This window comes from Lissotriton vulgaris, chromosome 3_1, assembly GCF_964263255.1.
Source record: "Lissotriton vulgaris chromosome 3_1, aLisVul1.2, whole genome shotgun sequence".
Lineage (NCBI taxonomy): Eukaryota > Metazoa > Chordata > Amphibia > Caudata > Salamandridae > Lissotriton > Lissotriton vulgaris.
The window spans coordinates 48404636-48419626 of NC_141689.1; the positions used below are offsets into that span (position 1 = coordinate 48404636).

The following is a 14991-nucleotide window of genomic DNA, read 5'->3' on the forward strand; positions in this document are numbered from 1 at the left end:
CAGTGCTCTTGAACGCCCATGCCTCACCATTGTTCATTCCGGAAAATCTTCCACAGACCTGTTCCTCCTTTAGGGACCCTCCTTGGATGCATCCCTGACCTGTATCAGAGATGCTTTCTAATGTTGCAATCCTTCTCCTTTTGAGTACATTGCTTTGGAGATTGTGTAGGTGTAGAATAACTCCCTCACAGAGCACCCTAGATCCCAGGTGAGGGCCAGTGAGGAGGACTGGGCAAGAAGTCCCATCCCAAGGAAGGGGTCTACCAGGGTTTTGTGCTGAGCTGTTTGGGTGTGTGTCTCTGGGCCAGCACTTCATACTTTGGGTGGCAGGCAAAGACCAGTGAGCCGCTGTGGGACTCCCATGTTGACATTTTGCAGATTAAAATCTCCATTCTCTAAATATGAACATCAGTGTGCAAGTCAGCACTATGCCTTGCTTGCTGACCTGGGATTCCAGTCATTGTTGTTGCTTACAGTCAAACTTTCACATGCAGAAACAGTTCGAGTCTTCCTTTGCACGAAACACAGACCTCCTGCATGCTGTATATCCTCAAATATAAATAAACAAAGACAGGTATATTATCCTCTCTTATAATATATACATATCGCTCTCTTATCTTATTTAAATTTTCTATTGTATAATTTAGATTTTCCTATATTTGTCAAGATTTATTACTTTTTTACTTTCTAATGTGTTGACCTACATATAGTGTATTTTATCTAATGCAATGTTTATATAATTAGACAGTGTAATTAACATGATACACATTTTCCTTTCCATAGTATATTGAAATGAGTTCATGTAATTTATTATTTATTTCACATATGGACTAGTATACTGTTATATATTTTATATGCATTGTTTTTGAACATGAAATACTAATCAAAAATTATAACACAAAAAAAACCAAAGACAGAACTCTGAGAAGGACTGACTTAGTGAAAATACAGGTCGCAACGGATGGCCCTCTGTAGACCTGGCGAGAACCATGTGCCCGGCCAAAGAAGCCTCCATGGGCCGCCATCAGCAGAATTCCAAGAAACATGAATGCATTGCACTGGAGAGTCCACTGCTGATGGCCCTCCAGTCGTTTAGTGTCATGGATTGGGATAGGAATGGGAGGAGACACATACTCGCTCTTTGGCTAGTGAGAATTCAATCTATTAGGATTTTGAAAGTGTGGCTTATCACCCTAGAAGGCATCAAGGTGCTAACTAACCAGGCAATGAACACATGAAGCTTCAATGCTCAAAATGAAAAAGATACTTGGGGTTTACATAGTGAATGCCAAGCAGTGAGTTCCATTTTGTTCTGAATAATCTTTTGTCACATTATGTTTGGGTGTCTTTCCTATGGCTAATGCAACTGATTAATAACGTTTTATTTTCTCTAGGACGCAGGAGAGACGTGGACTGCAAAACATCAGCTGCTAATCTCAATGAAGCAATCAAGAGTGTAAGCAAAGCTGAGGACGTCAGGAGGGATACTGAGATGATGATGAAACCCTACGCCAACTGGGAAGAGTTCCTGATGCCCGCTCCCATCTCCATTGCCATTCTGGGAGAGCTGGCAGCCATTTCATCAGGCCAGGGGGACTTCTCTATCAACCTGAATCCACCAAAAAATGGCTTTAAGTACATGAAATACCCAGAATCCTTTTCTGCATCCCTAATGCAGGTCTGCAATGCAGCCTGGTTTTCATTCAACACAGCAAACAAAAACATGGACCAGATCAGGCTCCTCACAAGTCAGATCCCAAGGGCCAATACACAGATAGTCAAGACTCTGAGCCAGTCAACCAAGATCGTTGAAACCTTCTTGCCAAAGCAGATGAACAGTTTACTCTCACTGGCCACTGAATGCACAAACTTAGCTAAGGCTGTGGAGGCAAGCTTCCAAGATTCCATCCGTCTAATCCAGGAGGTGCTGGAAGCCTGTCAGAACTCAAAGGCGGGCTACGAGAAGAAACTGACCGACGTGAAGATCGCCTTGGAGCAGCTGACTTTGAAAGAAGCATCTGCAAACAAATCTTTGGAAATGGCAGAAGAGTTTAAGAAGAAAACTGAGGGGCAACTACAAAAAGCAACTGAGGCCTACAAGACAGCGATGGAGAAAGTCCCCTCCGCGTGGGAAACTATGAGCCTCAATATCGTGAGCACCCTCTTTGAAACAGTAACTACGGTTACAACAGCTGTTGTAGGAAGCAAGCTAGGCGTAAACATTGGTCAAAAGAAAAAGGACTCTGATGAAGGCAGTTCAGCTGGTAACAATGAGGCTGTGTCTGACACAAAGGCAGTCATGAGCACCAACAGTATTTGTTCCAAGTGCTCACGGCTGAAAGCATTGGCAGATAGCCTTAAAATTGTCTTAAAGAAAGACCAGAACTCTATTGACATGACAAAGGTTTATGATGAGAAGAATCAGAAAGTTCAGACAAACTACCTCAAAAATAATATAGTTGCGCTGTTGAACGAGATAGAAAATGAAGAGGCCTGTGAGGCGCAAACACAGATGAAAAGTTTTTTACAACCCGCTTTTGAAGTTTGTGAAGAGTTGGAAGGAGCTGCCACATCTGAAGACACCGATGAGAGCACCTTGAAGCCTATAGTTGAAAAAATAAAATCACAGTTTGTCACAGCATCAAAAGTTATACAGTTTTGTTCTACAAAGACGACTGCTTCACCTATCCAGGTAAAACCACCGGCGATGGCGAGGAGTGGAAGTGGAGGCGCGGGCAGCCAGGCAGCAGAAAATGCACAGGCCAATGTGAAGCTGGCCACACAGACGTTAGAAAAAACTCAGGAGATGTATCAACAGTCATTTGAGAACCTCAAAAAAGAAAACGAGAAGCTAACAGCAATCCTGGTTGAAATGAGGAGCTTCAAAGTGGAGGAGATTGATTTCACCAGAGCCAAGAACATGCTCATTAAAGGCCTGGATGCCCTGGCGAGAGTGCGGGAGCAGTGGGAGAAGATGATCCGCTTCTTCCAGATGATATCCAACCTCATCGAGTCCTGCCTCGCTGTGTCCATCAAAGACCTACTGGAGACCGCCAAAGGTGCTCAGAGCCTGCCCAACTATTCTACTGATGACTTTGTCAAGGATATGCTGTACAACCAAGCCTTCAAAGCCAGCAACATTGCCAACCTGGTCAACATGATCTCCGCGACCTACTGTGAGGTGTCCCAGCTCTACCTGATGGACCGCGTGAGCGCCTTAGGAAGGCTCATCAGCATGAACCCCTCAAGCCCGATGTTCAACGATGAGCGCAAGAAGTTACAGGATGGTTGTACGGATGCCCAGAAGGCCATTCAAGCACTGGTCATTTCCAAGAAGAAAGAGTTTGATCAAAGTGTAGAGGCGCGGGTCAATGCCATCAACTGCCAGCTGGGCGAGGCCATCCACGCCTTGCCAGAAGCAGTAACTAAGCCCACAGAGGAACCTGGAGAAAAAGAGAAAACTCCATCAGAAAATTAACAGACATTTGGAATGATTTAAAACAAGTAACAAAACACAACCAAACCTTTGTGTTTTTTCACAAAATGGTGCGTAGGAATTTGATTAGGGCAGTTTTCTGACACGTCTTATTATTTCACTTTTGTTTATTGTACTTAGGTCATAAAGTGATCAGCTGTTTGTGAGGGTGAAAGAGGTTTTCCTGTTTGCTTGGGTGTTTATGTCAGTCATGATATATTCCCTGCATTTTCTCTAGGTGTATCTTTACAAAGGCATGCTTCCTTCTAAACTGCCACTAACCTGACAGCCTTTGAGAATGGGACCACAGTGTACTGTATGTTGCATCTGCTAATACACAGCACACTGTGGTCCTTCAGTGCTGTATCAGATGGCCTTACACATTGGAGCCAGGGCATGTCAAACACCTTCCTTTGATACCCATGGTGCTGACCTTGAATTTAGAAGCCATTCAGATACCTCCATTGCCAAACTTCAAAGCATGTCAAGAAAGATCATCTACCTTGAAGTGAAATGTGTCCTTGTATCCTGGAAGGCAGTGCTTAGTTTGAGACGGTGGTTTCTGGTGCTTGGCACCGGCACTTAATTGTCAACACTGGCGCTTGTGACAGTCTGCCACAAGGTGGCGCTTTCTGGCTAATTTAGAGATGACCACAACCACAGTTATTTATTAATTCAATATACATTAAAACAAGCCATTCTTATAGCTTTGGGGCTCTGAAATAGTCTGAATTGTCGCACTTTTAGGAGTGTGATGGTTAGTAGTTGCGTTAGTACTATGATTGGCGGAATTTGTCAATCAATTAAATACAATATCAAAAGTGGGACACAGCCTGTGTCCTACTACTGTATAACAGACAATTGTGACACAAATGAACATGAATGAGGCAAGAGCGAGCAGTCTGCATACATTCCAAATTTTTGGCAGACAATTATTTGCACAAGGTACACTGTTGTGATTTAAATAGTAATCAAATCAAATCATCCAGTGTAAAGTGTCGACGACGTTTCCTTAGGGTATTACAGGATCATCATCAGGACAATCAGAATTCATGCCTTATCATACTAAAAACCAAAATCATGCCCAACCATTTAAAATAAAACATAGACAATAATTAGACACAATAGGAACGATAACCGTAGGAAAAAACGGGGAGGGTAAGGGGGGGAAAAAGGATACACGGGTTAGGCACAGTCTTATTTAAGAACCACAAAACATAACAAGTCTGATAGTACAACCCATAACAGGAGTGCACATTCCAGTTCAGTCTGTGCATGCAACAATTGGTTACCGCAAGATCGACCTGTAAGGGGCATCCAATTCAGTACATGCATGTATCAAGATGCTACAGCAAGGTCGAACAGTACGGAAGAAGTGAGCAGCTACCGATTCGTGGAACCCGTGAGTGGCAGCTTGAGAACGAATCCGGCCGTCGGAGTGGTGGGCATCCGGCAGTGTGGTGAAATAGGGGGGGGGGGTTTGATTTCAACCAGATGAATAGAACGTGGGCCGTAATGTGGGATTAGAACCAGCGGCGAAAAAGAGGACCCGTGCGCTTACAGTGAAAAAAGGTCCTCCTAAGTGAGCGGAACGGAAATATATTGTGCCAATAATGAGCTTACCATAGCGATAATTAGACTATGCGTTATCGCCAATGTCAAATTAATTTACGCAAGACCTGTAATAAAGAATTCCAACATGAACGAGGTGATGGTTTGATAAAATTATACATTAATTGCGGGAACAACATAATTTGCTTACCGCAACGGCAGGTCTGCTAAGGGAGGGGAAACACAATGGTCCCTGTGGGCGAGAAACCAAGGTACTAGTTGGTAAGCTGGTACAAGCCGCGGAAAGCATAAGCTTGCGTGCAAGGGCCGAAGTGCGGGGCTGTGCTTACCAAGAATGGTAGTCCGTGCCGATCCTCAATGGGGTTCCGGGTGCTGCAAGGAGTCAATGCTCGTGTAGACTGTAAGACTCGGGAGAGTCTTCAGTAAGAGTCGCCGAACGGTCATGTGGTAGGTGTCACGTGAGGCAAGGATGGAATTGCGGCGGCCATCTTGGAACGTGCATTTCTGTGCAACGGGGAGTGAGAGTGCAATAAATTATGCCCTGATGCTAACATTAAAGCCAACCACCAAACTCCATTGGAATTAAAAGGAGTCTACATAAGGGGTCTCGGGCGATCAAGTGAATAACAACAAGGCACGCATATCAGGTGGAGACATAGGGTCTGGAATTACGGCGGCCATCTTAGATTGTGCATTTCTGTATAGTGAAGGGTGAGAAGGAATTATACAAGTGCCCAGACGTTTGTATTTGAATCATGCAGTGGACTCCATTAGGGAATCAATTACATTTACATAGTACTGAACGCATTAGAGAATTAATTACAGTTATACAGTACTGGGCGCAAGGTGCCAAAAACCGAACTGATGTAAGAACGGGTAATCCAGTCAGAAGGTTCAGATCAAGGTCAGGGATTACAATAAGGAAGTCCAATCTTCCAGACGGTTAAGGCCAGAGTGGATACTTTTAGTCCGAAGTATCCATTTCAACTCCTCTTTATTCAAAAGTCCACTCAGATCTCCTCCTCTTGGTGGGCTTTTCACCACATCAATGATTGTCCATTTTAGGTCCATTTCACTATGATCCTTCTCCACAAAATGTTCCACAAGAGGTGCATTTGGTGTCTTGCACCGAATTCTGCTTTTATGTTGGCCAATCCGCAAGCGTGCCTTTTGGGTAGTCTGTCCTATATAAATCAGATCGCAGGGACAAAAGATTGCATAGATTACAGTGGCAATATTACAGTTGGTGAAGTGTTGTCTTTTAAACATAATGGAACCAAAGATAAAATCCTTCCCTTCAATCGTACAGTCACATACACTACAGGACCCACATTTTACATGACCAGTAAGCCGAGGGAGCCCCCATGCTTCATCAATGGTACCCTGTTTATTTTCTGAGGGAAAGGCAGCCCTGACAAGATGTTCTTTTATATTTTTGGATTTTTTTAATGCAAAAAGTGGGCGTTCAAGGTTCAAGGGACCGACATTGAGTGTTGGCCAATGGCTTACGATGCTTTTTTTTATGCCACTTGAGACTGGTGTAAAAGTGGTGACACAAACCAGTCGGCTCTGTTCTTTTTTCTCTTTAGATTCTAGTAAGGTTTCTCTGGGGCAGTACCAGGCACGTTTCATCGATCTACGGATTAGTCTTTTAGGGTACCCTCGAACCAGTAATTTATTGCTCAGGACCCCGGCCTCACTGAAATAGTCTTTTTTGTGGAAACAATTTCTTCTAATACGGAGAAATTGTGAGTAGGGAAGGGAGTCCCTTAAAGCCCGCGGGTGATGGCTGTGGTAGCTAAGCAAGGTATTGCGCTCAGTTGGTTTGCAGTAGAGGCTGGTGACCAGTTTGCCGTTGTCATTTAGGATGTTAAGGTCAAGGAAGGGATTTGTTGATGATTGGTGGATAGAGTGAACTGGAGACCATTACAATGATTATTCAGCCAGTGTTGGAATTGGAAAAGGAGATCATGAGAGTCACGCCAGATGAGGAAAATGTCGTCTATATACCTCTTCCACAGGACAATGCCACTGTGGAAGGGATTTTTAGGGGACAAGATGTAGTGACATTCAAGGTGGTCCATATACAGAATAGCCAGGTTGGGCGAAAATAGCTCCCATAGATGTCCCTCTCACCTGGCCGTAGTATTGGTCATTAAACAAAAAGAAATTCTTGGTGGGGCAAATCTCTAGTAGTTGCAGTATAAATAGAGTTGGTACAGCATGGGGGCGAGGGCGTGTGTCCAACACCTTTTGTATGACCATCAAGGAGTCTACCTGGGGAATATTGGTATAAAGAGACTCCACATCCAAGGTACAGAGTGTCTCGGATGTGGAGTCAAAAGGCTATTCCTCAACCAGGTTGATCATAGCCATGCTATCCTGTATGTAACATTGCGTGCCAGGTACAAATTCCTTTATGAAATAATTGACATAATGACCAAGGGGCTCAAGGACATACCCGCACCCTGAGACAATAGGTCTACCAGGGGGATTTTCAGTGTCTTTGTGGACCTTAGGTAAGGTGTAAATCACAGGGGTTCTTGGGGATTTAGTGTTAAGAAACTGAAATTCTTTTTTGGTGAGATAACCTGTATTCAGGGCCTGAGTGGTGACTCTTGTTATCAGTTCTTGTATTTCTTTAGTAGGATTTCTAGGCAGCCTATTGTAGTGGGCAGTGTTACCTAGTTGACGTAGTATCTCTGTCTGATATTTATCCTTTTCTTGCATAACGATTCCCCCGCGCTTATCGGCTGGTTTAATGATTATGGAGTTGTTGCCTTTAAGATCCGCCAATGCTGATTTTTCTGCTAGTGAAATAATATAAGGAATGAATATACGACTATTCTCTAGTTCTGTTAAATCTTTCAATACCAATTTTTCAAAGATTATAACCTCACCATGTATCATATTCCCAGTCGGGGAAAAAGTGGATGGAGGTCTAAATGGAGTATTCGCAATATAGTTGGAAGTGGGTGGATTAAGAAGAAAGAAAGCATGTAATCTAATCTTTCTAAAAAATCGCAGTAGTTCAGTCGTCGACACTTTACACTGGATGATTTGATTTGATTACTATTTAAATCACAACAGTGTACCTTGTGCAAATAATTGTCTGCCAAAAATTTGGAATGTATGCAGACTGCTCGCTCTTGCCTCATTCATGTTCATTTGTGTCACAATTGTCTGTTATACAGTAGTAGGACACAGGCTGTGTCCCACTTTTGATATTGTATTTAATTGATTGACAAATTCCACAATTGTGTTATTAAACTCTGTCCGGCTGGACAGTTCATATAGACTTCAATTTCTGTTCTATATTTATTCCAAGTCATTAATTATTTGTTAGGGACCAATGTTCCTTGAAACATTATATGCACCCTAGGTCCCTCCCCTATTGCTCCTTTGGGTTTCCCTTGTACTGTAAAATAGTACTATGATTGGCAGCATAGCAAGGACAATGGTGGTGCAAGCTGCAGTGGCCTCATGACGAGAGTCTTGGCACTTGTTTCTTTACAAATGAGGCACTGCTTAGAAGCCATTCGGATGCCTCCCTTGCCTGACTCCAAAGCATGACAAGCAAGGTCATCTTCCTTGAAGTGAAAGTTGTCCTTAAATCCTGCAGGAATCTATTTAAGTGACGTCACAGATGGGCCCTTTTGGCTCGCCCCTGCACTCAGGCATGTGTAACACTTCCAACCTTGAGTCAAGAGTGTGTCAAATCTCTCGGTAGTCGAACTTGATAGGTTTCCAGATGGTGCTGTCCTTTAACCCATGTGCCCTTGACACCTCCTGCACCCTTAGATGAGAGCCATGCTACAAACCTCGGTTCCTGGACTCACAGACGCCATGCACCACTGCCATTTAACTCATAAACCTGTCACATGTATCTATCTGCCTGTCAGGGCATAGGCATGCCATATAACTTTGCTTGAACTGGAGGGCAAGCCGCATAACTTAGCTCTTGGACTGAAATGCATGTCATATGACTCAGTCCTTGAACTCAAACACATGCCACATATGTTGGTTCTTGGACTAAAAGACATACATACACCTTGACCCATTAACCGAAAGGGATGAAACATAATTAAGCTTTTGAACTGACGGGCATGCCATACACCTTGGCCCTTGACCTCAAAGGCATGCCATATACTCAGATACACCAACCCTTGAACTCAAAGGCATGCCACCTACTCAGATACACAAACCTTTGAACTCAAAGGCATGCCATATACTCAGATACACCAACCCTTGAACTCAAAGGCATGCCATATACTCAGATGCACCAACCCTTGAACTCAAAGGCATGCCATATACTCAGATACACCATCCATGGACTTCAAAGGCATGCCATATACTCAGATACACCAACCCACAAACTCAAAGGCATGCCATATACTCAGATACACCAACTCTTGACCTCAAGGGAATGCCATTTACTCAGATTGTAATTGTAATTGTAATTTATATTTATATTTATATTTATATAGCGCCTTATCACCAACTGTCTCTAAGCGCTTAATGATGCACCAACACTTGACCTCAAAGGCATGCCATATACTCAGATGCACCAACCCTTGATCTCAAATGCATGCCAATACTTAGATACACGAACCCTTGACCACAAAGGCATGAACTTAAAGACTTCATATGCCTCACAAACCTTGATGCTTGAAAAAACATTTGATAAAGCTCTACACTTGAACTCAAAAACATGGTATATACCCTGATCCTTGATTTCAAATTTCAAAGGCATGTCATACACCTTGCCCCTTAAATTCAAAGGCATGCCATATACCTTAACCCTTAAACTCAAAGTTAGGCATATACCTTAACCCTTAAACTCAAAGTTAGGCATATACCTTGACCATTGAACGTGAAAACATTTCAAATACCTCGACCCTTGATGTGAAAGTCATGCCATTTGCCTCATTTGCCCCAACACAAAGTCATTTCATAAAGCTCCGTTCTTGTACTAAAAGGCATGCATATCCCTTGACCCTTAAATTCAATTGCATTTCATATACCTCGACCCTAGAAGTCAAAGGTATGCCATTTACCTCAACACTTGAACACAAAGGGATTCCACAAAGCTCACCCCTGCACCCAAATGTTTTCAAGAACCTTTGTCCTAGAACTCAACAACCCCCCACTGCGTCTTCTAAACATTACTCCATTTTACATTAATGCTCTGGGCAGGCACTCTGTAGATGTGCTGTGCCAGGCAGGTGTAAACCTAATGCCCTTTGTATTCACCCTCTAAACTAAAGAGTATGTGTGCTTCCCGTTGGCTGTGGGGCATTGTCTTTAAATCATGTGCCAAATTCCTACTTTCTCTTTTACCACACGTGTCTGCTTGTTTCCAGCTATTGTAACCTGTGAATTAATAAAATTCTCTACACTCTGTATCTTTTAGTTTTTAATGGGATTGGATATGTGGGCCTTGCATTTGATTTCCTTTACTTCTAACGCTAACATTATGGCTGTTCACGCTACACCAAATCTGTGATTCACAAAGTCATTTGCAGCAGTAAGGTGAACTTACACAAGTAAACAAGGGTGAATTTACAGTGGTAAATCCATTCACGAGCATCCTTTTCCCATTGTGCTATATTAAGTATGTTTAAATCTGCTACAATGGGCAGGAGGCCCAGGGGGGCGGTGGGGTCCCGGGCAGGGATACCTCAGAATGTATATTTGAAGCTCATTCCCGTTCTGGAAATAGTCGGAGACCTATTGTCAAGGGAACAGTAAAACCGTTTCCACAATGGAGGTGGGATGAGAAGTCCTCCCAAGTCCTGAGTGCGATGCACAAGGTTTCTGCAAGGGGAGGAAAGATGTGCTTGGTGAAGAAGAACAGAATAACACAAGCTCCAAACACTAGTCCCTGTTAGACCTGGCACCATTGGCGTGGGTCTCCCTTCCATTTTTGCTGTTGCCTCATGTATTTTTGCTGGTGTTAGATGCTTTGGGCACTATGCCACTGCTGTCCAGTGCCACAGTGCAAGTGCTCCCTATTGTAAAAGGATGTTTTAAATCAGTGGTTCCATGTTTGGCTATTTGGTTTACTTGTAAGACCCTAGTCTAGTGCACTGAGTGTGCCCAGGGGATTTAAATCCAAATGCTGCTGGTGGGCCTGCAGCACTGGTTGTGCCACCCACAGAAGCAGCCTTGTAAAATGTGTCTAAGGTGAGGTAATAGAAATTTTCAGGTAGCCAATGTGTCCCCCACTCACACCCTATCCATGCACCCATGTTCCATGTATGTCGTGTAACTTCTGTTCTGTACATGCTAGACCGACGCAAATACATTTGCGTCCATCCTTAACATGTTAGCTATCCAGTCATGCAAAGAAATCCCGTTAATTAGACTTCTAGGCATACGGTGCCAACGTCTTTACATGGTGCACTTCTGGATTTCACACACGTTTTCTCCATGTTTCCTGGCCCAGTCGAGCAAGGCCCTTAAACGAGGCCTCTCTGCCTCATCTCTCCTGTCTCCGAAAGCTGTGCGCATCCCTGACCCTTGCCTTACTTCCTGCCAGCGCAGCGGTGCCCGGCCTGGACTACCTGCCAAATTCATGTTTTGCCTACAGATATCTGCTCAGCCTCCCCGAAAACACATTCCAGTCTAGTGTAATAGGTAAACATATTCCCGGCTGCAGAGCAAAGGGCCCGGCCTTCCTGTCCTCCTTGCAAGTGATTTACTGGATCCGTTACCATGGTAGGCCCTTGGCTCCGCACGTTGCACCAAGACACGTATGCACGCACCAGCATTCAGTATTGTACGGCCTCTGCCCGAGAGACCTTTTACTTCAGACACTACATCCTCCAAACATGAGATATAGGTACAGGTTGCCCTGACACTCCAGACACCAGTCTCCTCCACTAGTGCTAAAGTCAAAGCCCCCCAGTTACACGTCATGCTAGTTGCGCGCGCATACAGGTCAGAGGTTTCTGCTGAATCCTGCACCTTTCTCTATGCATCCACCCACATGTGACGTTTCTTGTTACGTTTCTCTGACATGTACAGTGCACGCCCATGTGTACGCCTTTTTACACGCCTCCTATTACGCACATGTGTTCTTATCTCTCTCTTTTCACCCGTTACGCCTACTGTATTGGATTCAATTGTGCTACTTTACTATATATAATGTGTAATGCTAATAAAACGTTGAATGTCCCTTCCCGAACCTTAGTGGTGACGGAACATGATATCCATCCTCGATGTGTGTGACATGACCTAATAGTGAATTACAGCCATTTTCGTTTTTCACTATTGCAAGGCCAACTGTTCTCCATAGGCCAGAATGGGCTGTTAGAGGTATTACATTTTATAAACCTAACTGTCTCAGAGAACATGGTAGAAATTCGAGTTTAGTATGCCTGAACTCTGAAGAATAAAATACATCTTTTAGTAAAGTTTATTTTAATATTCTGTTTTTGCAAATACCACTTTTAGAAAGTAGGTATTTGCTTGTCTAACCATTCAAACCTGCCTCTGCTATTGTGATAATTCCTATGTCTGGTTTTGTGAGTGACAGGTCTGGGGAATTCCAGGAGACAGGCTGAGTCACCCAGTGGTGAATAGAGAGATCTGCATCTAGATGGGAGGGAGGAGTTGCACCTGAACCTTGAATAGGGCTGTGCCTGCCTTCCACAATGCTGGCTCCGCCCCCTGGGGAGCGGCTGATGTCTCTGCCCTGCACACTGAAAGAAGAGAAGGAGTTCTGTAAACAAAGTGTTCCAGGACTGTACTTGCCTTCCACAATGCTGGCTTCACCTCCTGTGGGGCGTATGATGTGCATGCCCTGCACTGTGAAAGGAAAGGAGAAGTCTGGTAAACAGAGGGCTTCTGAACTGGTTTGGACTGGGCAAAGGCCTCTCTCCCCTCAGAGAACAAAGGATTTTGGGGTATAAATATTGGGACCTTGATCCCATGAAATTAGATCACTTTAGACTACAAGAAGAAACGTTTACTGAGGAGAGGAACCTGAAGAAACTGAGGAGAGACTATTCCCAGGATGAAGTGCTGCTTGAGGGATTGGCCTGCAGTGGTTGCCTTACTGCCAAAGGAAGGAGAAAAGAACTTTTTGTACTTTGCTTTCAACTTGTGAAGGATCTCCAAGAGCTTGGAAAAGAGATTGCCTCCTGCTGAAGTCTCAGGGACAACAGACATCATCCCAGCTCCCCACAGTTCTTTTGGAAGTGCCTGCTGCTGTTTTGGGCCTTCTGAGGAACTGCATGTCGCAAGGAGCTGGAAGCGCGACTTAAGGAGAGGAAGCATGTCGCCATCGCTGTGCCTGCTGTCGCTGATCCTGCCGTCGCAACTCCTAAGGAGGGGGTCGCTGCTGGAACCGTCGCACTGCACCGCATTGGAGAGAAGCGTGCTGCAACTAAGAGGATGCGTGTCTCTGTCGCTGCTGCTGCCGTCGCAACTCCGAAGAAGGAGGGTGTCGCTGCTATAGTTGTCGCACTGCACCTCATCAGGAGAAGAATCTCGCAACGAGGTCGGAGCATGTCGCCGTAGCTGTGCCTGCCGTCGCAACTCCGAAGGAGGGTGTCGCCGCTGGAACTGTCGCATTGCACCACATCGACCAAGAGCTCCTCACATCCCTGAGAAGTGCGCCGCCATTGGAGCTGCTGCCGTCACATCTTGGATGTCGCCGATGTAGTCGGCGCATCGAGCGGAAGCTTCACGCATCATGGGAGAAGAGCGTCGCCGCTGGAGCTGTTGCCGTCGCATCGTAAGGGTGTCGCCGCTGCAGTCCACGCATCAAACAGAGAACTTCTCGCATCCCCGAGAAGTGTACTGCATCTGGAAGATCTTCACATCTTTATTTCTTTGTACCTGAACTTTACCACATTTCCCATCGCTGCGACATTGCTTGTCATGGAAGCGCAACACAACTTAAGGTACTTTGATGCAGTGTTGCATCTAAGAACTGATCTGAACTAAGCTTCAATGTACCATCTTAAAGTAATCATAGTGTGTATTTTTGTTGTTCATGGTCTTGTGGTAACTCTACGTAAAGTCTACTTATTTTTTATATTAAACCTGTGTGGTGTCCATTTGGAGTGTTGTCACTGGGTTACTGTATGTGGTCACAACTGCTTAACTTACAATTCCTCTGAAGTAAGCCTTGACTGATCGCGCCACTCAACCTAGAGGACAGCTTTCCAAACTTTTCATGTTGGTGACACACCTTTTTGTGCAAAATTTGCCAGGGACACAGTAACGGGAGCGAGCGCAGCAAGCAAGCCTGAACAACCACAACCCACACACACACACAACCCACACACACAACCCAACATACACACACACACACACACACTCAACCCACACACACAACCCCCACATACACACACAACTTCCACCCACAACCCCCACATACCCACTCCCACCCACAACCCACACACACAACCCACACACAACCCCCACACACACACAACTCCACCCCACATCCCCCCACCCACACACAACCCCACCCACACAACCCCACCCACAAATGCACAACCCCCCACCCACACACACACCCCCACACACAACCCCCCACACACACAACCCCCCCACACACACAACCCCCCACACAAACACAACCCCCCCACACACACAACCCCCTCCACACACACAACCCCCCACACACAACCCACACAAACACAACCCCCCACACACACAACCCACACACACAACCAAACACAACCCCCACACACACCCCCACCCACAACCCACACACACAACCCACACACAACCCCCACCCCCACCCCCCCCACACACAACTCCACCCCCACACACACACCCCCCCCCACACACACAACCCCCCCACACACACAGCTCCACACACACAAATCTATAGGCCTGCCTATTCACAAGGAAAGGCGGAAATCCATGTGCTTGCCTATTCACCAAGAAAGGTGGAAATCTGCTCCTTGTAGGTTACTCTTACA

General features: G+C 45.0%; 1 protein-coding gene across 1 annotated transcript in view; it reads left to right on the forward strand.

Annotated features, from left to right (window-relative positions):
- The window catches only part of LOC147725919 (uncharacterized), a 42304-nt gene extending 38043 nt beyond the window's left edge, over positions 1-4261 (forward strand). Inside the window, exon 2 of the mRNA XM_086960047.1 lies at positions 1395-4261. Within this exon, the coding sequence (XP_086816173.1) occupies positions 1395-3478 (2084 nt within the window). The 3' untranslated portion in view covers positions 3479-4261. The remainder of the gene's footprint in view (positions 1-1394) is intronic.
- The last annotated feature ends 10730 nt before the right edge of the window (positions 4262-14991 follow it).